The sequence below is a fragment of the Spodoptera frugiperda genome, chromosome 31, assembly GCF_023101765.2.
Source record: "Spodoptera frugiperda isolate SF20-4 chromosome 31, AGI-APGP_CSIRO_Sfru_2.0, whole genome shotgun sequence".
NCBI classification, from domain to species: Eukaryota; Metazoa; Arthropoda; class Insecta; order Lepidoptera; family Noctuidae; genus Spodoptera; species Spodoptera frugiperda.
This window is the reverse complement of record NC_064242.1, coordinates 4,499,592-4,527,506: the sequence shown is the minus strand read 5'-3', so window position 1 is coordinate 4,527,506 and position 27,915 is coordinate 4,499,592. Positions and strand designations below refer to the sequence as shown.

Sequence of the window (27,915 nt, the reverse complement as noted above, 5' to 3'; positions counted from 1 at the left end):
TTGACTACTCACAGATACGTTGATAAAAATACCTTTTTTACATAATATATTTTAAAACATTTATCTGCGATTAAAATTCACATTTTAAAATTGTTTATCTCATTATAATACTATCTTCGAACTCGAACCTAAACAGGAACTTAGAAATAAAAAGTGTTTCATCATGAAAACATTCACAACAGACTGTCACGTTTAGTTTCTTACAACAATTATGTCAAAATTTTGGTTGTCAAAAGATAAAAAGTCAAACGAATGTCATTCCTCTAATATTTTAGGTTATGTTGTGATTGATTGGTTAGGGTCGTAACCTTAAAAAATAAATATGCCTCAAACAGGAGCAACTAGACGCCAAAAATTTCTCAAATCAGAGAAGTCAAAAACAAAGCTAAAAGGCAAAAACAAGGAACTTCCAAAAGGTACAAATGTGACCAAGACGAACTTTAAAGTAAAGAAAATCGTGCTAAGAGAGCAGCTGAAAAAGCATGGTGAAACAGAAGCATTATCTACAAGAAAGCTTAGTATAAAGGAACTGTTGTCTCGTCTCAACCATTTTAACACTCACTCTCGTACTGAAGCACTAAATGGAATAAAAGAACTCATCGAATTGCATCCTGAAGTCTTGGAAACCAATCTAGGAGAGCTAGTTCATGGCGTAACACCCTTAGTATTGAATATTGAAAAAGTTGTAAGTTATCTTAATTCTTATTTTATTATCTAAACTCCCTTTGCTACACTCTGACCAGTTTTGCATTTCCTCATGTTTAAATATACAGTTTCCGTAGGTACCTACTTACCATGCTATACTGTCTTACCTCAACTTAATCTGCACATACCATTATGTAGTACTTACCTGTCGGTTTTTATGTTGTTTGAATATTTTTTTATACAATGTGATAGGGCTGAGACTTCTAACCCATTAAGGCTGAGTACTACATCTAATTATATCAACAAAAGTCGGGGGTCGAAGGGGTCGAATCCCCTCCCCCTAAAAATTATGGCTATTTTAATATTTTGTTTACTTTTTTTGATATCAAAGGTTGTATGCGTCGTAGAAACAAAAAAAAACGACAAACGGTAGCTAATAACCTTGGCTAACTAATTCATTACTCTTTTCATATGTTTTGGTGAGAAAAAAATCATTTTTGAATTATTTTTACCGAAAAAATCACTATTTTTCAATATTTTCAGTTAGGGGTTCAACCCACCATATTATTTTTTTTGTCGATAAAATTAGATGTAGTACTCAGCCTTAATGGGTTAGAAGTCCCATTACACATTGTATATCATCACACCCTTTATCCCTGAATGGGTAGGCAGAGGTACACATTATGGCATTGTAATGCCACTGTAAAATGTACACCCACACTTTTTACAACTTATGATTAAGTCACATGTAATAGGTGATGAGCCTATTGCCATATAACAGGCATGATTCCAGACTCCATGCTACTACTGAGAAAATTTCCAAGAACCGAAAAGAGGCCGGCAATACTTCGCCCGGTCCGGGAATCAAACCCCAGACCCCTTGCCCAGCAGTCACACTTGCAACCAATCGGCCAATTGTTCGAATATTCTATTTAAATTTTAAAATATTTTCAGGTACGACATGAATCCTTGAAAACTTTACATGTAATACTGTCAAAAGCAAACATTGAAAGAATTGATCCCTTTTTTGACATCATGTGTACATATTTAAGGAGTGCTATGACTCACATAGATGGGAGAATACAAGAGGATTCCCTACTGTTTCTGGATACACTACTCTTGTGTACACCTGTAAAAGTTGCACAGGACTTCCACAAAATAATTCCAAACTTTCTGGACATGATATCAAAGTTAAGAGTTGATTCAAAGCCTGGAAGAACACTGACTGTTAACTTGGGAAGCCAAATAACTAGTGTGAAATGGAGAGTCAAAGTATTACACCGCCTCAAAGACTACCTACAGGAGTTTGTGAAATACAACAAAATTCAAGACTATGGACCAGTTATTGACACAACTAAGATATTTGATGCCTCTAAAATGAACCACTATTCTTTATTTAATCCAAGTTACATACAAAAGTGCCCATTGTCTTGCTTCTCATCTAAAAACCTGCAAGAAACAGTGCCATTAGATGAAGTGGAAAAATTCAGAGAATATACTGACACTTTAATGCCTTTGTTATTTGAAACATGGCTAGAAGTATGCCCTAATATCAGCTCAGAGAAGAACATTGAAACTGTAGTCAGTGAAGATGCAGCTGCCTTGCTCAACCATACTCTTGATGTCATATCACTGATTTGGTCACTCGTAAAGCATTTCAACATAAAGAGTCCTAGCTCAAACATACAAAATACATTTTCTCAAAAATACAGGAAGCCATATTTGCAGCATTTTGTTAATGCCTTCCCTTATGTAACAAATATAAGGACCAAACAGAGAAATGTGTCTAGTTCAGAATTTGAAAACACAATCACAGATCCCAAATTAGTTGCCCAGAATTTGGTAATATGTGAACTGTTTATTTTACTAAATCCAAATATTAATGTGAAAAACCAAAATAAGGATGTTTTGTCAGTACTGAAGTATATTGAGAAAACATTTAATAAGAACACACAAGCTGAAATTAATGACATAATCATTAAGATTTTACACACAATATTCTCAAATGAAGTGAATAATTGGACCAGAAGTATTTCAGTGATGAATGATCTGTTTCAAAAGATTGTTTGGGCATATTTCAACAAAGAATTGCCTAGCTCATTTAGGCAAAAGATCTTTAGCCTTTTATGTAAGATTGCTCTCAATGACAAACTGGGCCATTTTCATGATTGTGATGCTTACAACACTTGGGTAAAAAATCTGCCAGATATTTTGCTGGAGAAGACAGTGGAGGTACAAACTGTAGACATCATTCACAAGTTTGCTGTTAGAAATAACAAAACATTCAACTCTGTTGTTAGGCCTAAGTTATTAGAAATTGTACAAAATCTGCCAAACATTATAATATCTGATGTAGACAGTAATCAAAGTAGCTATTACAAGTTATTTTCACTGCTATACTATGTTAAAAAATGGGATGATGAAACCCTAAATTTACTTAGAGATCAAATAATAAATAGTGTATACAAAAGTGATTATAATAATTATATTTTCGAAACATTAAAATTGAAATCAGGTGAAATGTAATTAAGTCTACTTTTATTGTTTAGGCAACAGAAAGTAGACAATATGTCATGTATAGCCACAAGTTTATTACTTTGACGAAATAAAATCAAAATGTATAATTATGATAGTCATTTATTTCAATAAACTCAAACACAAATTATTACGCAAAAATGTGACAGTCAACTAGTAAATAAATATACATTTTTATGTAACGAGGTAACTAAATTATAGGGTAACATCAAATGAATAAAAATGCAGTAACATTCCATTGAAAAGGACACAAAATGCTAGCTGCACAACCAACTAATTTGGAAATATTGACATACTGTGTTACAATAAGTTCAATCAACTATTACTTTCATAATAATTATTGAATTACAAATTATTTGTAAATAATTATAATGAGGAACTTTCATAATCTTCTGAGAAAAAGGGACATACTATTGTAGTGATCTGTAAAAATAAATCTTTATTCAATATTCCACATTGTTTGCATTTTGTGCTGTACCTTTCTCTTATCTATAATCCTGGTGTAAATGAGCTCAAATTCGGTATCACAAAACCAAGGTTTCATAAAATATCTGTAAAACTTCATTAGAATAAGAAAATGCTTTTTATTCAAAGCAGACTCCAGTTTGTGATTTCATAATTTTTGCCTTACCGCATCTCGCCTGACATTCTCATACAATTCCGATATGAAGCCTCATTGAAGCTGTTTATCAATTAAATTCATTATTAACGACTAGTTTTATTTTTCTATAAACTAATTCTATAATAAATATGACTAATACAAAATAACTTCTGCTAATTGTTGAGTCGTTTAGTGTCAATTTGGCAATTTTTGGCTAAAATTATAAATTACCGATAATTAGAACGCGAATGTGGTATTATAGTAATATTTGGGTAACAATGCTTAGTAATACTATAATAGTAAATATGTAGGACTGATATGTCCTATTATTACGGCCTCTTGATGGTCACTATGATATTTTAATAGTAATGATTGACTAACTTCACTTCACTACAATTTCTTTATAAGATTCTCAATGACATAGCCATACAAAAACTAATACAAATACTGGCGTTAAGAGTAAAAGGAGAATTATTGAGAATTTGTATCTCATAAATAATATCCATAAAAACAATCACGCATTTGATGCCTAATATAATAAATAGACGGTTAGTCATCGTTGAGTTAACATTTAATAATCAAACCGCGACTTGGTTGAGATCAGCATGAATTCAATCGAATTAATTTTGCATCAATTGAAAAAAAAACCGTATCTGGAAGCCACTTTATGTAGTAAAAAAATTGATTCGATTTTATTTTTTCAGAGGAAGAATGATGCATTTTTTAATCCGCTAATGACAGTCGCGAAAATATAAATTAATAGACTAACCGTTGGCTAAGAAACCCATAGCCAGGAAATAGTTTTATACGAAATTAAACTACGTAGTTACTTATGTCAAACAATACCTATTAGTTATAATAAGTGTTTACAAAGAAGTACAGTCAAGATCGGGCATAATGAAGGAGAAGACCATTCAATCGGTTGAGTTTAACCGCATCTTTTGTAATTATATTACCAATCACTAAATACCGTTTCGTGAAATTAACAGCTAAGTGAGATTCGCATGCAGGTCTACCTTTGGCCAATGTGGTGTAGGTTAAATAGTATACATTCAACAATGTCAAAGCGCGGAAGATTGGAAAAACATTATGCTCCCTAATAGCTGCACATTTTATGTTTACTTAAATTTTTATTCTTTTAAAATAAAATGTATAGTATAATTTTCCAGAATATAGAGAGCATAAATCGTTCTTGCACGAAGCTCGGCTAGAAGGATAACGTAATACTTATTTGGATACGATCTACTGTGTTTTCCTTTTATTAGATTTTTTTGCGCGAGGAATGGTAGCAGAGGCCGTCAGCATTGCCTGAAAATAAAAGGAGTAAATTGATAACTAACTCAAAAAAGCACAAGCACTACTCATTTGTAGTAGAAGATGGTGGCATTTTTTAACACTCAGTCCAGTAAAAAGTATTAACAATTACTAAAAGTGCAACCATATTATACATAGAGTTATAAATTGGCTTAGGTTGTAAGTGATTACACAGGATTAGGAAACATTGATTTAAATAAATATAAAAATAAAATACAACACTACACTCATTATGAAATGCTAAGCATTTGTTTAGGTGTAACATACATTTTGAGATTAACTTTGGTGTAGTATTGTTATAAAAGGCGAACAAACTAAAACCATGCATGTAAATAACACTCACAAAACGAAACTAAAATAAACATACTGTTTTGGCTAACTTCAGCTGCAAATAAAAGCGGCTTGGGAATTTAGGAATAGCCCTACACGTCTGTACTTTTCGACGAAGTGGGCGTTTCTTCGTGTAAAGATATAAACTTATATTCTGGATGACCAGCTATCTTAGCTTCAATGAGCTTCTGCAGAGCATCACTCTTATCTATAATGTTTTGAGATAATATGACTTCTTCGTCTAAACCAGATGCATCTTTGAAACTAATTTGATCATCTGATTTTTCAATCTGTGGTAAATCATCAGGTTTGGCTTCGTCAGTGCCGACAGTGTCCAACTCCGTACAATCTTGAAAGTCATCAACACCCTTTTCAATGGTTGATGACCTTCGACTGTGATCATCTGACGAAGTTGATGTTTCATCTACTTTTGGTTTCTCTTCACTCTTATTCCAAAAAGCAAATTTGCCTGGCAACTGTAATAGTTTTCCTAATCCAGAACTGTTGCCTTTTGGGATTCGAGCTGGCGATTTGGATTTATGCCTCTTTTTGTTTTCAGCTATGGGATTAATGACTTGTAGGCTTTTTGATGATCCAGATTCCTTAATGGTTGTATTTGGTAGTTTATTTACAATATCATTTAAACTTTCTTGGGACGTCGTACTTTTTATAACTGTATCTGTCTCTGATTTACTAGAAGTTTCTTTACTATCATCTTGTGGTACGTTTCCCGCATCAATTTTGGGCGGTGGTGGTGGCGCCTTGCTTTTGCCATATTTTCCTTTTGGAGTTTTTCTCTTGCTTTTAGGAGAGTCTTCGGGAGTTCCAAAAGACGCCTCGTCATCACTTTCGGCAGAGTCATTGTCGTTTATAGAGGTGTCAAGACTAGTAGCATCAGTGTGTTCTTCTAAAATTGCAGTTATTGCTTCTTTCATTTCTCTATCTACGGATTGTTTATCATTAGTATCCAGGGCAGTCTCAAACACTACATCTTCATTATTTGAACTAGATTGGTCATCATTATTGTCTTTTGGTTGACTTGCAATAGGAATGTCCGAAACAACATCGCTTTCGTTACTCTTAACAACTTCTTCAGAACTTTTATTATTCGCATTATCTTTATCTACTGAACTAATTACTGAAGCTTCTTCGGAAATGACTTCTTTTTGGTCCCAGTGATCTGTATTGTTATTAGTTTGATTATTAACATTTGCAGCGAATGGGTAATTACCTAGTACTTGGAGGATCTTTACTTGGTCGCCAACATATTGGTATATGAAGGGAGGTTGCGTGTGGGACAAATAGAGAGGAGACGGGAGATTAATTAGAGCGGGCATATTCGAATATTCAAAACTATCGTCGTCGTGTAGCTCCTCGATGATTACTTCATTTTCCTTTAAATAAAAAGTTCTTAAGTCTATATCAAAATAAAGAAAAACTCAAACAAAATATAAATATAAGCTAATAAATGCATTAAACAGACTTATTGGCATAACATAGTGATGCTAGTAATAAAGTGGTGTAACCATTGATATTGACACTAACTCATGCAATGAGAAAACTATGTTCTATAAAAACTCAGTAAAGTTATTTCTAAAATAAAATTAAATAAGAATCCGAAATTATTTTAATGTGAAGGATAATCCTTATTTAATAAGCCAATCTGTTTAACTAGAACTAGTAATAATACTTTTCGATATATTTTATCTTACACAAACAATCATAAATATATTTCAAAGCCAATAGCAATAACGATAGGTAGGTATGTAATTCTACATTTGAGCCATTACACATACCTAGCCGCCAAAAAGACATCATTCTTTTAAAGATATATTTGTTCAGTCAAATAGCCAATATTTAATTGATTTTCACACATTGCTTAGAAATGTTCTGGCTACAACCAAGATCCAGCACCAATCATACCCTGGCACACCAAACAATATAAAACATTTATGTGGGAGAGTTATTGTACAACAAAAGGCGTATTAGAATAAATTCAAGGTCTTGTAGATGCTGGATCAAGCCATGAAACAGAACCACTATGTTTTAGCAATTTCGTAACTTGAAAAGTACCATCCCTTACTAATTTAAATTCGTATGAAAATTTGCATGTGCTAAAACAAATTCTCTTTCGTTGCCTGAAACAACATCTGTTTAGTCTTGTTTATTCTGTAACACCTTGTATAACTTTATCTAAAGTGATACACAAAAGACCCACATAGGCACATAGCTACATTTATAACAATTATAACGTAAGTCAGAAAGCAAGTCAATACGAAACTCCCCCACATAAATGCATCCCCATAGAACATTTGATAGTACAATACTCCAATAAAATATTTAAATAAAATTAGTGTATGGAACGTGATATAAATGTCGAGTTAAAGTTATAATTGTTTCATCCATAAATTAGGAAACAGAATTTTTATGCGAACGAAACAATTATGACAGTTCAATGATTCAAAATCAGTAATGCCAAAAGCCGTTGTTCAAAACATGTCACTTGTTTTTTTTTTTATCTGCGAAAGTTGCCAGTACGAAATATCAGGTACTTTTGTTTTTGTGCGTTTGCATTGAACACATTTTGCATTGTCGTATGTTGTATTGTAAGTTATGTTAAATGCCAGTTTCAACAAAATAAGTAGACTGTTACAATTTCATAAACAACAATATCCTCCTTTATTTTTATGTTCAAGGTAACTTAATGCTAAGCCTTAATAAACAAATTACTTAATCTAAATTGAAGCATGTGTGTCTCATCAAAATGTCAAAATTGAATGAAAAATAAAACATGAAAGTACATGATTTTTACAAAGGGCATAAGCTTAGTGATCACCTTGTATAAATATTTAAAATCTTGAAACCGGCATTCATATTTTAATGAAACATGTCTTGAACAAGGGCTTGTCCATAGATTACATACTATACAGAGACTTAATTTAACATTGTTTTTTTTCAACACACACAAAGCCGACGAATATAATTTAAACACCATCGAATGTTTATACCAAGTGAAGTTTCTGTAGCTTATGCAATCCTTGTCTTGGCGCGTGAGCGTAGTTATTGGTTGGTATGTTAAGTCAATGAAACGATACAACTTAAGTTTTACGATTATAAACTTTACTTGCGTACTTTGTATACATACATACTTTACTGCGACATGTTAAAGTTCACTGTTACATGGATTGTTACTTCGAGTTTGGTTGTGACATTTGTCCAGAATTTATGTTTGTAAATGCATCTACGACAAGGGATGAAGCTCTCGCTGTCGTAAACAAAAATCAAGTTTAAAACGTTAAACACCAATCGGCATAACATAGGAGTCACATCGCTTCACTGACTATATATACTCTATTACAAAATTATTTAACAGATCCAAATAACTACGCTCAAGCAGAATGTTATTATATTATCGGTGTTACCAGACCTCAGCAGCTTGTGGTCGCTTGATGGTAGTAACAGTAGTACGGGTAGTACGGCCGCGCGCACGGGCGCCTGCGCCGAGCGACGCCGTACGAGTGAGTGATGCACTGTTGTCCGCGCTTGAATAGCCCGAACTTATGTCCTCTGTTGATTTTATGTGACTGTAAGGCAAGAAAATTTTATTTTAAACTTCAGAATGCAAGCAAAAACGTAGTTAAGCTTAATAAATCGGTGAAAAAGTAGCAATAGACACTCTGTGCATCGCAAGAACAATAAAAGACACTAGAATAGCACTGTATAACAGAATTTGTCACTCAAACTGTTCATTATTGATGACTACTATTACTATGTATAAGAGACACTATACATCTCTATATATAAAAATCAATTGTTGTTCGTTAGTCTCGCTAAAACTCGAAAACAGCTGGACCGATTTGACTAATTTTGGTCTTGAATTATTTGTGGAAGTCCAGGGAAGGTTTAAAAGGTGAGAAAAGAATATACAGGCAGTATGAAGTTTGTCGGGTCAGCTAGTAATAATATATAACGTATAGAGTCTCAACAATTGTATGTGTTAAAACTATATCTATTTATAACATAAATTACCTGAAATCTGGTTCGTCAGATCTTGGTCGAGGTCTGACATCAACATCGACCTCAGGGAAATACATGGGAGAACGGCTGTTCGACTCTGAAGCGCTGCGACGGGTGGAGAAACCACTGCAAAAAGATACACAACTTATTTACTGTAAATGTAGTTAATGTAGTTTTTTATTTTTATAAGTAATGTTTAAAAATATAATTTTAGAGTGTTTTAAATAAATATATGGAAATATGTTTGTTTGTTTGCGGACACTTGGGGATTTTTTTACGCCAAAGGGCCAGTGAAATCTACATGATGGTAAGTAACATATTATGTTTTTAAAAGAAACATACACTTCAACACGCCTGTTTTCCACTGTGATGGTAGACTCTATTATTTCATCTCCACTACATTGAGAATTTTACATACAATGAAACAATAAAATACAGTTTAAAATCATTCCTCACCTTTTACCACCTCGTCGCAGAAGCCTAGGTTCTGTGAGAACATCATCAGCTTCATCGCTTCCTCTCTCCTCACGCGGCTCGCACTCCGTCAGGTCTGACAGGCTGTAACTCTTGCGTATTTGCTGAACTAGCCCGCCGCCACCCTGGGAAATTATATTCATATATTTATAATACGTAAGGTAGATAAAGCCAATTATAGATAGTTTTAATAAACATTATAAAGGAAAAGTTTTAATTACACTTGACGCGCCTGCAGTAATATAGCAGGTAATACTGGTTTGTAAATAAACATTGCTATTCGGTTTCTCAAAGGCGAATCATTATAGCGTCTTGCTAGCAGATGGTGATTTAATTTCAAGCTCTAATGCAAAGATTGATGTTGAAAAAATAATACAAAAATAATACTCACGTGAAATCAGCAGTATGGTTTCTGTTACACAAAGCTTTGTGAGGCAAAGCGCATGCTACCATAATTTTTATTGAAGCGATGATATTTTACGCTTTAAACAATAATAAACGATGGCTAGGGCACTATGATATATTTATTTATTGAGAAATCATCGATTATAAAACTAAATCAGTCACACAACTAAATCTAAGTAACACAATACACAACATTGGTGGTTTCACAACACATGCGTTCTTTACAAATAGGTTATTTATAGGTGTAACATTCATGCAAACAAGTTTACAAAGAGCTTAGTACGAGTTTGTTTTACATTTAACAAGACCGAAACGTTGCCGCGCTCGGCGCTCCGATTGGTTGGTTCATTAGGACAGGCCAATCAGAGTGCTGAACACAGTCTCGTTTCGATCTCGTTGAACGTAAAACAAACTCGTATTAAGCCTTCAGAGTTGACTTGCAAAGCCGGATAAAGTACTAACAATGAGCATTATCAAAATATACCTGTAATATAATTCAACGACATAGTACATATTTATCTCTCTGTCACAGTTTATTTTTAAAACTTCCCGTAACTTGCCAAAGCCATGTATGTTACATCTACGTAAATATAAACTAGTCATGTAATTAATTACAAACGTCATGCGATGTAAAAATAACATTAAATATGCTGATTTGTCTATGAGTTTGTGCTGGACAGTTTAGGAACAGATAATTTAAAGCAAAAAATTATAACTAAAATCATTAAAAAACATAGTAGACGCGTTGCATTGTTCAATGAAATGTTTGTATTTTTGTGGAAATTGTACTAATTCATAATTTAAATTAAAATAACAAATATTTGACAATTTCAAAAGGTAAGAAGAAAAAAGAATCTTAGAATAAAATAGTAAAAACAAAATGGCGTATAAACAGTGGCACGAATAAGATACTTTGGTTTATGTTGAGTTAGGTATCATTTACAAAATAAGAAAATTGGTAAAAAAAATATATGGACCTTATATTTCTCAGAATTAATGCGAGAGGCTTTTGTCCAGCATAGCCTCGTGGTAAAAACGAATAAAAAAGTATAACTAGACATTATCAAGATCTCGAAATCTTTTGGTAGTAAAGCTCACATACCTAGTATTTTTTTATTTTATTTAACATCTAGGGATATGATATTTTTATAAAGGTATTGGCGCGGGCGGTGCTACTGAAATTCGTCATCCAGATTATCAACATGAGTCAATAGCCCAAATATGTTTTCCTACTATGTCGGATGTGGTAGCGATAAAATATCTTACCGAAACACGAAACTAATCCGAAGCAATAAAATTACGTCTATTTTCCAGTCCGTCGTAGTAGGAAAATCTAAACAATTTCTTACAACTTGTGGAAAATGCGAAGCAGCTATACATTGCAAGATTCGTCATACAATCCACGACAGACTTTCTTATTGACAAATACACGTGTAAACCAAAGTAATGCCCAATACCGCGGCCACGGCGACCGTTAATTTGAAATTTCGTAGCTATTCGAACTAAAAAAATATTGTGATACACTTGATACTTTAAAAACAACGGGTCACCAAAATCGTTGTCTAAAACTATCTAAACATCACAGTTGAGCTTCGTTCGCACTCGTTATTCAGTCGACCATAATTTCATTGTTTTCTTTGTCTACGGCCGTTTGGGACCTGGTACGGCGACCTCGGGACTTGCTGCGAGGTCGTTTCTCTTTGGCAACTTTACGTTTACGAACGACGTTGCCTCGACTCCGCGCCGACGTGTCTTCAGGTTCGTAATCTGGATCATGATCGTCCCCAGCTCCAACCCGATAGTCTTGTGGCTCATCATCACGATCTAACTCTACTATCTCCACAATGCCAGGCAGGTCTGAACGCTGGTACTCCAAGTCTTCATAGGTATCCTGGTAGCCGCCGTCAGGGACGTCACGGCCTTTGATCGCTTGTCTACCGCGTGCCTCTTTATCTTGCTCGGGACTCGGCAGATTGAAGTTCTGCGTGAAGCAGCAATGGAAAGGATATTTGGAAAAGATGGGGGTGGAAGGGGAGAAATTAAAAAAGCGTGTTAATAAAATTAAAAAAGACGAAATTAAACAAAGCGGCTATGTGGTTTGGGCTAATTGATGTGAGAGTTGAGATATTACGTGGTCATGCCCGATGACTGGTGTCTACTGGATGGCTAGCTTGCTAAGTGCGATAAGGCCAATTTGGAAAATACAAAAAAAAAAAAACACGTAAAGCTGTGTGCAAATCAGCACCGTGAGTGTAATTCAATGTTTTGCTAGCTTATTTACATTATACACACTGTAATCAAACATGCCACACTGTTGCTTTGGTAAACCTATTGTTCTGTGACAAATTTTAAGTGGTATGAAAACAACACAAAGTTAAACAACTAATTAACACTTGTAATTGTGTATTTTGTTAAGGGTTAAAGCCCACCGACACCCTTATTTGGCTCATTAAAGAACTGCCGGAAGTATAAACCTCTTGTTTATCTACAGATCTTATAATGAGAGCGCGTCGTTATTAAACTAAGCATGCCACAATGATTATTGCAAGGTTGTCGAAACTTACTTTTATGGCAGTCTGCATGATTACTGTGGTCGCATAGTTGACGCCTTTAGTGCCCAAATTGAGCACTGTGTGGTAACCCTGATCTTTGGCCTTCGCTATGTACTCATCTATTTCCTGGAAAATTACAAATTTATATTTAAAACAAAATTACAATACAATAATACTACCTATTTTGAGTTTAACGTGAATTTCTTTATATAAAACAATTTCTTAGGCAAGTCATATTATAGGAACAAGCTTATCCCTATAACCGAAAATCCGATTGTAACAAATTCGTACCATTAGTTTACCTCTAAATCAACTCCAAACAAACCCAATTTATCCGTATAACAACAGTAGGCACGAGTCAAGGATTTCTTTATGCCTATTTCACGCGCCTACTCAATTAATTTGAATGCATCTCAGTTATTTGCTACAGTTATGAGTTTCCGCATATCTATTTCGAAATGTGGCTAGTCAAAATTATAGTTATGGTTCGCATAGCCTTAATACCTTTTGTGTTAATATTTTTATAGTACTGAGGAACTAAGAACTCAAGGTTTCCGTTATTAAGCAATGTTTCTATGTATTAAGTAACTATTCTAATGCATTGTTTCATTGTATGAATTTCATTGTGTATACAAAAGGTCTTCTAAGTCTAAAAGAAATAAAAACAAGATGTGTGAGTATACAATAGATCTGTTTGTTTACTATCAACATCGTATAATCGTACTATGATGATTACCTATATGAATAGTACTTATAGACGCTAGACCGACGTATCGATTGTTGACGGAAAAACCCAGGACAAAAGGCTAACAGTCACCTCGTATTATACTACTGTGAAAATGTAACAACATCGATTTTGTTTAATTTGTCAGAACACGACAAGCTAAGTTAACTAAATGCCATAATTATTTAATTTAAATCTATATTCATTTTACTAATGAGCTTAATGATTATATTCTGAGAGACTGGGGATTTTAAAATAACATAGAACTAAAATATTTTACAACTAAAGTAAGATGATCGTTACTTACTTGTTCCCGCCTGCAGAGCGCCGGGTGCACAAACTTCCTGTACAGTATGGAGGAGCCCTTGGTGGCTGGAGACAACAGCCACAGTACCAGGACTATCTTCACCTCGTAATAGAAGGGGAACCATGACAGGAACACGTCCGTAAACGTCTCCGTGCAAGTGAATAAAGCGAACACTATCCAATACATCATCCATTTTACCTGAAAATGACAAAAACAATTTGAGTGTTTATAAATTCTTCGCTAGGAATTCCAAACTTCAAGGGGATATGTTTGTATAATAATAGCTCCGCTCTCCACGTCCTCCGGAAACTGACAACCCTAACTATAGAAAGGTTTAATATGAGTATTTTTAATTCGAGGACTAAAATATTTATACATACGTAGTTCAAACAGGATAACCGACATAGTGTGGATGTGAATAGGAGACGTGAAAATAATAGGTCTACTTATGTACAATGTATTCGCGAACCCTAGTCAATTAAATCGGTTTCCAAGGTGACGGAAAGCAAACCGACCGTCGTATTTCAACATCGGAAAATAAGTGAGGTGTTTACAAAGAACATTAAAACAACGGTTATTAGAACACAAATCCGAATACTATTTCAATAATAAGGAAAATGGAGTATAAATAATTTGTAATACCTATTAAGAAACAGAATTCATAGTAACTTATTGCAAAAAAAAATGCACCAAGCCTGACATCAGCGACCAAATATTCATAGATCATGGCACCCTACTATTCTGGGTATTGTTTATAGTTAAAACAATAATGCGAACTGGGTTGAGCTACCGGCGTGGTGGCGGCTAGTTAATTAGTCATAGGAAGCCGGGAACAAGGTAAAGGACAGAGTGGGAACCGAAGCGTTTCAAACACGAGCGAACGCCCATTACAAGGCCGCCGTCGTACTTTACTGAACCATTTACAGCAAATTACACATTTTTTCATTTCAACGCCAAATTGACTCTCAACGAATGGTAATTCGTCGTTTGACAATTACTTGCCTTTTGAAGCTTATAGACAGTAATGTTACTCAATTGTGTCGTAATGGTTCAAGCGTCACAGAAAATGGAGCACAAGGAATGGGCTATTATTAAATAAATATAAGTATCAGTAACTGCACTTACGTATTCCTTTAAGTTCTTCGTCCGGACAGCTTTATATGATGCATAAGCCGGGTAGAGGGTCCCGAAAACCAATCTGCAAAACGGATACACCACCAGATAAGTGATCATTTTCGGTGCGAAGAATCCTGTCGTTATGGCGAACAGGCCAAAGTTCCCAAACGAGACACTAGGAATGCATTTGTTCAGAGCCAGTCCTAGGTTCGTTACGATGCGATTCCAGACTTGTCCTCTCGGCTGAGCGAGAAGAGAGTCATCGTAATCGTCGTAGCCCTCGTCGACGTTCGGGTCGTATTTGACAAGTTCTTGGCAGGATTCAAAAGTGTCGGCCGCTGTAACACGTGCGTATTCCGCTTCGAGTTTGTTGACAATGAATCGGACGCTGGACAGTCCGAGGCTCAGTGGCGGCAGGCGAGAACTGTCGTCACGGTTACCGGTCGCGCGACCCACCGCCATGGATACGGTATCCACGTCATTTGTTTTCTAGCAACACATATTTATCAATGCACTGTTTATTGTTTATCTTTTGTTACATGTGTCTGTTCGAGTACACTACACATTAATATTTAAGACCACGCTCTAGATGAATCGCAGACCAAAGACTGATTGAATAAAGATCTGTCTCGGCGTGATTGGCGAGTTGTTAGCTACCTTGTAAATCAATACCAACGTGCTCGGTGCACAGTAAGGCCGTGTATACTGGTGTTTAGATTGAAAGTTATAGTCACCAAAAAGGTATAAGAGCACGACCTTCGAGTGAAAAAAAGGTTTCTTAATTTTATAAGTGGTACTGCTGTGTTCGAAACACCTTACTGATCAATTATACTGTTAAGTAACTGAGTTGGTTAGTTCAACTAATTGTACATAACGCGGTAATTATAATAGGTGCCTATCTCGTTGTAATTGGTAAACGGTACAAAGCGTGTGGGCGATTTGCAAGGTTTAGATGTGCCACGGCCAACAGTAAAATGTTAAACAAATACGAACGACCATCATGCCACAAATTAATAACTGAATAAAAATGCTTCACTTGTCTGCAATTCACCATTTAGCCGTTCAAACATTGTTGAATTTTACATCGTACAGTATACTACTTGCTCACTAACCAGTTATGTGCAAGACTGCGTGAAATTTTAATGAGTTAGTGCTTACTGAAAGTAGGCACTGATAGTATTAGAGGTATTAATTTCAGTCAATGCGCGAGGAACTAGTATCACGATGTAGCAGGCATAATGTAATATGAGAGCATTCAGGCTACAACGACAGCACAACGGAAGCGAGCAATGCAAGCGTGGACGGTCCAAATGAATAATAAATGGAAGATGGCTAGGAATCCCCGCCAGTTTAATATGAGCCACCCTGCTAGTCTTACAGCTTAGACCGATAGGATATCAAGATTCCTATTACACTGGACGACTTTAAAAATAAACACAATTGCACTCGACTGCTATATCGTGTACACGTACTATACGTAGATAGGTCTATATCTACCTGCGGATAAGTCCAAGTTTAGTCTGGAGCAACAATCAGTATTGTTTTTAACCGACTTCAAAAAAAGGAGGAGGTTCTCAATTCGACCGTATTTTTTTTTTATGTATGTTAATCGATATCTCCGGCAGTTATAGACCGATTTGAGAAATTCTTTTTGTGTTTGAAAGAGTACGATGTCAGTGTGGTCCCATATAATTTTTTTTAAAGTCTGACCATAAATGTCGAAGATAATCCAGGGAACTCCTCAAAAATGAACAGAATGTGCTCTGCGTTTGAGTTTAAGTGATGTATATTAGCTTATCTTTCTGAGTAACCATACAATTCAGGACAGATAGTAGCATATCTGGTATAGAATGATGGGTAGCTTGATGTGCTGTCTGATTTACATGTGTATGTAGGTACCTAATCTGTTTGTGTTTGACAAATGCATATCTCTGGCAGTTATAGTCCGATTTGAGAAATTATTTTTTTTTGTGTTTGAAAGAGTACGATGTCCGTGTGGTCCCATGTAATTTTTTTTAAAGTCTGACCATAAATGTGGAAGATAATCCAGGGAACTCCTCAAAAATGAACAGAATGTGCTCTGCATTTGAGTTTAAGTGATGTATATTCTATATAGCTTATCTTTCTGAGTAACCATACAATTCAGGACAAATAGTAGCATATCTGGTATAGACTGATGGGTAGCTTGATGTGCTTTCTGATTTACATGTGTATGTAGGTACCTAATCTGTTTGTGTTTGACAAATGCATATCTCTGGCAGTTATAGTCCGATTTGAGAAATTCTTTTTGTGTTTGAAAGAGTACGATGGCAGTGTGGTTCCATATAATTGTTTTTAAAGTCTGACCATAAATGTGGAAGATAATCCAGGGAACTCCTTAAAAATGAGCAGAATTAGCTCTGCGTTTACGTTGAAGTGATGCATAATAGCTTATCTTTCTCAGTAGCCATAAAATTCAGGACAGATAGTAGCATATCTGGTATAAAATGATGGGTAGCTTGATGTGCTGTCTGAGTTACATGACTGTATACCTATGTGGGTATCTAATCTGTTTGTGTGTTTGACAACTGACTATGTATGTAGCTTATGCACAGGTTACTGTTAGCTGTCGGCTCAGCAGATCATAAGTAAGGGTATCAGGTTAATATACATTTGAAAATAATGTAATTATGCGTCAATATGGATAGATATTAATATTATTCATTTAAACGGCGCTGTCTCATATGAGCAGCGCGTTTAATAGGTCCACCCATACTCAAATAAGTTATTCACTAAAAATCAAGAAATAAAAAACAATTTTAACAAAAAAAAACCGACTTCAAAAAATAAATATTCCAAAACAAATTAATATGCACTAAAAAGTAAAAGAAATAATTGCTTATTTTTCAACAACTTAATAGATCAACTAACTTTACTAACTCATCACACACATTATAATGTAAGTAGGTACAATTATTGTTATTTTTGGAGTCGGTGTCAGTCTAGGAAACGCCAACAACTTGCACGGCACGGGCACGGCACGGGCGGAGTGGTGGTTAACTATCTACTTGCAACTGGTGTAAAACTGTAATGTTTTGTTGTGATAATAGGTAAATAACAAACCCATCTTAGTTGGCTGACACCGACTCCAGAAATAACAGTAATTGTACCTACTTACATTATAATGTGTGTGATGAGTTAGTAAAGTTAGTTGATCTATTAAGTTGTTGAAAAATAAGCAATTATTTCTTTTACTTTTTAGTGCATATTAATTTGTTTTGGAATATTTATTTTTTGAAGTCGGTTTTTTTTTTGTTAAAATTGTTTTTTTATATTACCACAAAGAAGGATGTTGTAAGTGAATATTTATTAGTTTGTATAATATTTTTTCATTGTTTTCATACATTATCTACAGCTATTAAGATAAATAACTGGTCTACATTGTACCCCCTACCTACATTAGTTAGCTATTGAGAATGAGATTAGATAATTTTCCCTATCAGTAATAGACAAAACATTTTCAGTTTCTGTACTGGTTTGATAAATAATAAACCTGGTGACTCGTAAATGGTTTAAAAATATTTTTGCATTGAAGAAAGAAAAGATAATGCAAGTCTCGCAACACCCAATCGGTACAACAATGAACATCCATTTAAGTAATCGTGTGATGTCATTCTTCAGAAAATCCACCCACGTGAGGGAAGCTGAAGCTATGTTACCATTGACGGAATAATCATATTCATAAATCACATGTGTTATGCAAAATTTTAATGGCCTCATAAATTATTCTTGAAAATTTTGTGTATGCTTGCTTATACCATAATTGTCAATTGTTTGAATGCCAGTCATTATTTAATAATAACGTCTCTTTTGTATTGATCCAAACGACTTATTTATTCAAGTTTCCATTCGCAGCCCGAATGCATTTGTATTATTTCAAAATCGGAAATGTACAAGGAATGTATCTGTTTCGTATCAGACCAAGTGGAACACTAAATGTGGATAAAACTAGATCATCATGCGTGCGAAACGAACACGCACGCACATGGTTCGATTTCACAACTCCCTAATAACGTCCTAAAATAAAATAGGCGAGAAACTCGACCCATTTGGTCTAAATCTGTAACTGTTGCCAAAGCATGCGTATTGTACGGCCATGCCCTTCCGAACTGCAAAAGCCAACAAGCTGTGTAGTAAAGCTAAAGTTCATATATATCATTTTACGAACCTCGCATACGAGGTAGGCGTAAAAAATATCTATATTGGATATATGGGAACTGAAGTAGGTAACCTAACCAAATTCGGTTTCAATGACCTATCTGAGAAGCTAATAAAATCACCTGAAAGGGTTCTACTTTTCAAGATGGATAATAAAACGTTTTAAGAAGTCTGTATTGAAGTAAATTTAATGTCCACGGGACACCCAGTGACCTTTACAATTTAATTATTCGCTCAGTAAGTTGTGTTGTGCAACATTTAATCAGTTTTGCTTGATCAACGATCATGGCCTATCCCAAAAAGACTAACCAGAAGTAATAAGATTCGTTTCACAAAAATCGATTTACAAATTGGACTCTGGAGCATTAATCTATATATTAATACGTGATGCAAAAACTTTGGACCGCTTTTTACAAAAATTGCGCGGACGTAGGAGCATAAAATTTGGTACACTTATAGTTTATGTGAAGGAGAAGTGCGGACCGTTAATATTTTTCAAAAATAATGCTTATAAAGTACATTAAATCAATAAATAAAACATTACACACACATGCATAGTATCTGATCGTATTTGACAAAACGTCAAAATCAATAGACATTGCGATGATATTTTCACGTCTCATATGAATAGAGTTTTATAAAAGAGTTTGTTTGAGTTTGAGTTAAATAAAAATTATCCTTGAACGTATGTTAAGTGGTATTGTAAATTAAATCGTATATGGTCGAATTTCGACCACTAGGCGACCACTAGTAGAAATTATTACACAAATGCAACAAACGAATGATGCGTTACATTCGATCAACTGTGAAAACAGACTACCAATATTTGTTTCCTGAATGTCGAAATAACTAGTTCAATCTTGGATTCTGATATTAACGTGGGCGTAACCACTTTAAGTAATAGAAGTTATCCATAACGGCATTATGCCTTTTATAGTAAGAGGAAAATTATTCAATCCAAATTAGTACAACTTTTAATTTTTAAACATTTTTTATAAACAGCGACCGTGTTAAATGTGAACAAAAATTATTAGTTACATAAATAAACACCACGCATATAGGTCAAGAACCTCTAATACCGAGTGGTGCATCCGAACATCTCACGCGATGTTAGAAACCTTTGTTCAGTTTTAACTTCAGGGTTGGCAGAAGGCCTGCAATCCAATACATGTGCTACAGCATAAGTAAAGCGTAAAATCACAATACTATTAATCCAATAAGCATTACACGTCAACGTTTAGCAACCCTACGTTGAGTTTGCAAGGCTAATTCGTATCTACTTGTTACTTGCATTGTGCTGTGCATCGCAGAACAAATTATACCCTTGTGGGCTTTACACAAAAGGTTATCTATTCTTATAAATGAGTTATGAATCATTAAACTGTATGCCGAACTTCTTTGTCGTGATATTTAGTCATCCAATAGACCTATCTATGTATAAATTGATTTCAGAATGAAGTAAGTAAACATCTGGTTTTACAAGTCTTTAAAAAAACTCATAAAATCGGAGCAGGTTGTTTTGATCCGGCCTATGGTTTATTTTATGGAAACCGGTTTCTAGCTTCCCATATTCAAATCACGTTTTATTGGAATGCATCCTGTTATATCGATAATGAAACGGCATGATCCTTTCTATCGATCGTGAACGGCTATTGGTGGACTAAATAAGGAGTGTGCGCATGCGCATCGTATCGTGCACATCAGTATGTTCTTCAGGGTCGATGTAACAGTCAGTTGAGCGTGGCCAGAGTGGGTTATGATTAGGCGTATTGGATAACGGGTATTGCTTTTTCATTCATTCTTTGGAAACCATTTAGAACATTATTCTATTTAGTATTCTTACTTCTTGCAATAAATATTGTAGCAATTTGTGGTGGAATAAGCAGACTCTTGTTCAGATCAGTAACTTTGTATCCTTTTTCCTCTTGGATTCCATGTATTTATGCATACAGTTGAACATGCCCCTCGCAACATGACCTAGATGAATTCGTTTTTAATTTTAGAATTATCCCTATTGCCATTATAAACAATAACACAATAAACCAGATCTTTTGAAAGTGTATTTATTACTCAGACATCCGGATCATTTCGTTCTTTATGTACATTTCAGGTCGCTTTACGTCATCATTGAGATCTCAAGATGTAAACACTCTCATCGTAATGCTGTCTTTGCATCTTATCAAATTGTACCCAACTATACACAAGTTTGCGTAAACGGCCCTAGTAATATGTAAACTTCCTGTATATTGTAAGAATCGGTCAAGCGTGCCATTGGTTCATTACAATTTTAAATTAGGTAGCTAAGTAGGTACCTACATCGGTGTTTGTTGAAAACACTCCTTTAGCAGAGATTATTACTATGAATTCTATAGAATTTGACTGACTGAATGAATGACTTTTAATATTCAAATCTTGAGTACAAATCAGCCAAATATGGCCTCGGTTCGTGGTTTGCAGTGACAAAAAATGGACGTCAAAACTATAAATGGTAAAGAAATCTTTGTCTATTGAGATCAGATCTTTGTTATACATTATGGTAGGAATTTAAACCATGATCTAGCTGGACTGTAACTAGTCTAGATATCAAAAAAAAAATACTGGTAACAGTGTGTACCTACAACAGTTGTAAATAAAATAGGTAATAGAAAACTAAACGTAGTAGAAAAATACCTAGCTACCTATTCATATTAAATTGCGTTACACATTAACAATTCTAGTTTATAGGTAATTTATATCGAAACACGAAACGTAAGTTGGTAAGCAGGTAGGTAAACAGGCGGTTATTTTTATTTTATAAATATTTACTTTATAATGTTTATTGAAATGTTGTGTATGATGTGTACACGGTGCCGGTGCTAGACGACCGTTCAGCAAAAGTAAGTCGAGTAAATTATGCCACAGTTATTTTGGGACAGTAACCCATTTACTATTCGTATGAACTGTGATACTTCATTCAGTATGTGCAATTACATTAAAGATGTTATTAACAAAAATTCAAACTTATCGCACCGTAAAGCTTGGGCTTCAAACCTGTTGTAAATAGAAAAGGGAACATTATCCTGTTTCTGAAGGATTTCGTGCTCTCTTATGTTACTTGCCGTGTTGCATTACAAACATGTCGCAAGGCATTCGAAAATAAACACAGGGTACAACTCATTATTATATTTACAGGAACTTACATTTGAATTAATATAGCATTTACATACCGTTAGTTAAATATAAACCACAACAACATGATTCTCGTAATAAATAGTTATTCTTATGTCAAGTTTCGTACGCGAAGACATTTAAATATTACGTACAAAAAATATGTCACCAGCAAAACTGGGTAAAGGTACACGTAATTCAGCCGAGGCTGTTCCTAAAAAGGTAAGACAAGCGCTCTTAATAAGCACATAACGTGGCGCAGTCAAGGTATACGACCTCCTGACAGCGCGAACAGTCTACAGATTGAGCGCACTCGGAACAGACACTAATAACTCAAGACCGAATGTCGATAAATGAATCACTCTACAGTTAGGTGTCAACGCACTTCACTTGTTGCATAGAACAACGACGCGGACGCAAGCCGTGAGCGCCACAGACTAAATCTTCTCTTCGCTGCACCAGAGGCGAACGGCCGAGCTTTGCCGAAAATAGCACCCGGCAGTGCACTGGGATACCCTAGTGACGAATTCCGCAACGAAGCTTAACTTTTCTTTGTTTAATGCGTCACCACGTATTCAGTTACAAATGTACTTCACTTGCACCCAAACGGGTAAATAATCTCAAAATATCGGATGAAATGATGAAATTGGAATTTGATCCAGAAAACACAACTATTCTTTAAGCAAGCTAGTTTACGTCTGAAGGTGAAAAGAATGATAAAAGGCGAACACAAGTCTTAAAGTGTTGCCAAATTTTGGGATAGCTGGCGCTCCTAAAATCGAGATTATTGGAACATTGCCAGTATTGAACTACACTGACAGCTAATTTGAACATTCAAACAATTGCTAACTGTTGTTATTGTATTGAATAATAACTTGTGCCACATTGCAGTCACTGTGTGATTTTTTGTGCATAAATAGTCACAGTGTACAATTAAATGTAACATCCAATTTTTGCTTGTTATGATTGCTTCAAAAACCACAGAGTAGGTTTTACTATTTTCTCCAACACAGAAATTGAAGCCAAGACTCTTTGTCCAGCCAAACACACTTGTGATCTCTTAACAGAGGAGTAGGAATAGTAGATTATTGATTTGAAAATTATACTGTAATATTAGTAACAGTCGCTAACTTGCAATCCATATGGTAATAAAAATACTTGATTAGTCTACTAGCCAATGTGAAATAATTTCAATTTTAAGCAGTATGAACTTCAACTGTGGTTTGGTGATTGTGGTTAAATTGATTAACTTATTTATTAATTACACATTTACACCTCAAATAATGTGCTGATTACAAAGTAAAAATTCTGTAACATTATGCATTATTACTTGTACCAGAAACATAATTATGTATACAAATAAGTGACTTTGAAATAAAAATGTAACACACATCATTAGATCATAGTTATTTGATTTAGGATTGTTAATGGCCTCAATTTCAGATGCTATAAAAACTTAGTATCAATAAAAGATTGACAGTCAGTTGCAGAAAACTTTCTTTAAAATCGACATTAGTTAATCCGTCATTATCGCTAATATTCCATTAAATTTAAAGACGTTGCACAAAACTGTTGCGGGTCCCTTTAATGGGACTTTAACTAAAGACGACATTAAAAAGTGTTGCAAGTTAAAACACATATTTTGAATGAACTGATTACGTAGTATTTGTATACTCTCTGGAACTGATTGAATGTAAATTGTCATTAAGGATGGAAGGAAGCGAATCCCGCTTCGAAAGAAACCGATTTTTTAAAATGACGATTTATCGATTGTGTTGGATTTATTTCATGTAGTTAAAGGACACTATAAAAATCAATACAATACCATTTGTTACTACTTAGTTACTTGTAAATTAAGACTCAGTTATGAGTTTTTTCAGAGCTAATTACATTATTTACGTAATACCTATATCTATATTTTGTATTTGATTAAATATCTCTATATTTGACAGATTAAGCATATGTGTTAATTTAATTAGCTACTATTAAATGTATTTTGTAGTGTCTTAATAGTGGAATACATATAAATATCAAATCCCTTTCTAATTCACTGACCGATTCAATTATGTGTTCCGATTTAAAATAGGTATCAACCTTTTTGGTTCGCGGGAAGAAATTCCTAGATCGCCAGCCCTAGTTGTCAATATTGACATCATGAGCGTTTCTGTCATCTCTGTATTTAGGAAAAATCCAATTTTTTACGATAAAAATATTATCAATTGCTTTAATGTGGTGTTGAATTATCTTTCATTGGTATCGTAACAGCGTTTGTAAGAGAGAAGATTTAACGTAGCTTCCAGGTGTTTGTTATTGTTGTGATTAATTGAGAATTGGACTCGTCTCGAGTTTTCCTTTTGTAGAAAGAATTTTCAGCATTATTCATTAACCATGGTATCTGGTGCAATACAGGCTGGTTCAGGCAGTATGCATCGCCCTTGTACTAACTTTTTAAGCAAAGAATTAACCAAAGAATGGTATAATATTGCACCCACAGAGGAAGTACGAATTGCCCCCATGTAATGACGGTATGGTATTTTAGTAAAATAAATATCTAATAAAATAAATTAATTTAAAACAAGATTAGTCGTTTTATTTATTCTTAAAAATATACAAGGTATATACATCTATTAATACACCTATTCCCCTAGCATGATATGGAAATACCGAATGTTATTTCAAGATGCGAGAAAATTAAATGAAATTCATAACATTTCAGGAATTACAATTTATTTTTACAGAACTATTATAAACCAACAATCGGTCTCATCGACCAATATTCGAATTAATTATTTTCCGCCATTTTTAGGGTTCCGTAGCCAATGGCAAAAAACGGAACCCTTATAGATTCGTCATGTTTGTCTGTCTGTCTGTCCGTCCGTATGTCACAGCCATTTATTTCCGAAACTGTTGGGCCTACATAGTTGAAACTCTGTAGGTTGATGTATTTCGATAACCGCTATTCGAATTTTGAATAAAAATTATTAAATTTAAAAATTAAAGGGTTTTTACATCCATACATGGAACTGATTCAAAAAAATTTTTTTTCAGCTAACATACCCGTGATGGGTGTCTATGGATATGTCTTTAAAAAAGACAAAGGTTCCCAAAACCATTTTTCGTCAAAATCAACCGTTTGAAAGTTAGACGCTTCCAAAGAGGAAAAATGAGTGCCCCCCCCCTCTAACTTTTAAAATAAGAGAGTGAAAAAACAAAAAAAAAATATATGGTGTAGATTTCAATAGAAACTAACAACGAAAATTGGTTTGAACGAGATATCAAAAACCGTAAATATAACTTTGTCGTTCATACAAACACTATGTAAAACCAAGTTATTTTGTAACTTTTATAATATGTCATCTACTTGCTGTTACGGAACCCTTCATGGGCGAGTCCGACTCGCACTTGGCCGGTTTTTAAATATATCATTTGACGTTCCATTTCAGCTAACATTTATTTTAAACAGTTTATGTAGTCTATGAAATGACGAAAAAGGTTTAATATGAAATGACGAAAAAGGTTTAATATATTTATTCCTATGAATAATTTCTCAGTAATTAAATACTATTATATTATAATTACATCCTACATTATATCTGTCTGGTGTTGCTAGTGGTTGTTAACACTAAGGAAGGCCTATGTTTGGCAGGAAGCTGATCTTCGGCAGATCCAGTAGCGAAGAATCTCAAACATATCAATAACTATGTGAGGCCATCAATGGCTCTATTTCTTCGAGTTTGTTTGTAAATTGAGTATCTCGCAAATGTGTAAAGCTTTAGAAATCCTGTATCTCACACGAAACTCTTCTCCGTCATGTTTTTCAAATAAATTTATCCTATCTGGAATTACACGACGTCGTCGTGGAAGGAGCGGATAAAGATGAAAGGGACAAAATAATACTGTAATAAAGTAAAAAAATATTACTAGCACTATTTACAAAAGAATTCAGAGTTTAATAACAAGTTTAATGGATGTTTGACTAGGCATTAAAAATTATAACCCCAAACTGTCAATTTAATGCTCCTTTAGCGCTAATGACGTTTTGTGCAACGTAAAAAATAGGCTAAAGCCCCGTTTTGACGTTTCTTTAATTAAAGTTAATCCGGCATTAAAATGAGATAGAAATACTTCTTTGTGCAACACTTTAAAGCTTCATTAATATTTAAAGTCACTTTAAAAATTTAATGATCGTTCCTGCAACTGACTGTTAATGTATCTTGATCCTTAATTGAAATTGAATTGAAGTTAAATTATTAACATACATCTCTGCATAATTGTTCGAGAATTAAAGGGTTAATTTTTATATACATCCAATAAGACCTTGTCAGAGCTGTGGACTAGCTTTACTAGGATGAAACGAAGACCACTTATTTCAATTTCTATTTTGGATAATCTTACAAACAAAAACAAAATGTGTAAGATAACTTCAAATTCAGTAATAACATCAAAATAATAAAATTTGTACCATCATTTAGGTATTTAAAAATTATTTACTTAGTACTGATCACTATTATAAATGTGTAACTATCTATTTATTATCCTATTCAATTTTATAATATCTCTTCTGAATCATACAAGGAAATTTGATTAAATTAGACAACAAAATAGTATCAAAATACATTCACTTCCCTAATCATTTCTAAATATAACTTAAACTGGTATTAGGACTGATTAGAATTAAGTACATTTTTAGTTCATAGAATCGGACATAAAAATAAAAGGTGTAGCATTATTGAAGTAGGTTTAGTTTTTAAATGAAACTCATATAGGTATAACAGATTGCTGGCATTGTATTGTTTTATAACAGAACCTGAATGATTTGACCTATAAGAATAGGTCAGAAGGTCAATAAAGAGGCAAGGACGAAAGAGACGAGCTGATATTTAATAATATTCTCTTCTTAGGAATCATTTAAAAAAAAACATTTCGATGGAATAATCTGTGCATCATAAGTGATGGAATTATGATTACCACATCTGTGTAGAAATCACCTCGAAAATATAAATGACTGACGAATGTAGTGAAAACACCAGGCAATATAACCGATTGGTATGTATTTCAAGCTATGTAACACAACTTCTTGTTATTACATTGAGGGGAAATAAAGAAAAAATTAAACTAGCAATATGCTTGATGACGATTCAATTTAAAACGTTCAACGTGAACTAATTATTACTTAACATGTCGAAATAAGTTTAGTTCATCAAAATGAGCTTTTGTTCTTGTAGTATAACGACCAATTGACGCAGGAAATTATTCATTAATATTTTTTTCATTTTTCAAACAAAGGAGTAAGCAGTCAAAAATAATTTTTAGTCGTAAAATATGACAATTGTGGGAGGTTAAAATGTATACTTACATGACGAGTCGAGAAATTATCGACGATATCATATTAATAGTCACACATGAAAATCCACTCTCAAATTATCACAATACAAAACATAGCAAAACACAACCGCCCGATGAAAAGTCTAATGCGCCATGATGATATTGAATTGACAGTTGTTTTGATCACGTGATCGCCCAAATCAATATGGCTTCAAAGTGTGGTCCA

At 34.2% G+C, this 27,915-nt stretch overlaps 2 protein-coding genes across 3 annotated transcripts; one reads left to right on the top strand and one right to left on the bottom strand.

Annotated features, from left to right (window-relative positions):
• The first annotated feature begins 247 nt into the window (after window positions 1-247).
• On the top strand, window positions 248-3,632 carry LOC126912904 (testis-expressed protein 10). The gene is made up of 2 exons (XM_050707299.1): window positions 248-685; window positions 1,600-3,632. Exons 1-2 carry the CDS (start codon window positions 323-325, stop codon window positions 3,169-3,171), a joined length of 1,935 nt encoding a protein of 644 aa, XP_050563256.1. The 5' UTR covers window positions 248-322; the 3' UTR covers window positions 3,172-3,632.
• LOC118276069 (uncharacterized) lies at window positions 3,265-27,889 on the bottom strand. 2 transcript variants are annotated; one of them, XM_050707297.1, is made up of 8 exons: window positions 27,721-27,889; window positions 15,030-15,102; window positions 13,905-14,102; window positions 12,886-12,999; window positions 9,899-10,041; window positions 9,455-9,568; window positions 8,853-9,009; window positions 3,265-6,819 (listed from the first exon to the last, which is right to left on the bottom strand). In XM_050707297.1, exons 1-8 carry the CDS (start codon window positions 27,750-27,752, stop codon window positions 5,518-5,520), a joined length of 2,133 nt encoding a protein of 710 aa, XP_050563254.1. In that variant the 5' UTR covers window positions 27,753-27,889; the 3' UTR covers window positions 3,265-5,517. The 2 variants fall into 2 exon arrangements, with proteins under 2 accessions (XP_050563254.1, XP_050563255.1); XM_050707298.1 differs by lacking the exon at window positions 27,721-27,889 and adding an exon at window positions 22,750-23,102.
• Between the last annotated feature and the right edge of the window lie 26 nt (window positions 27,890-27,915).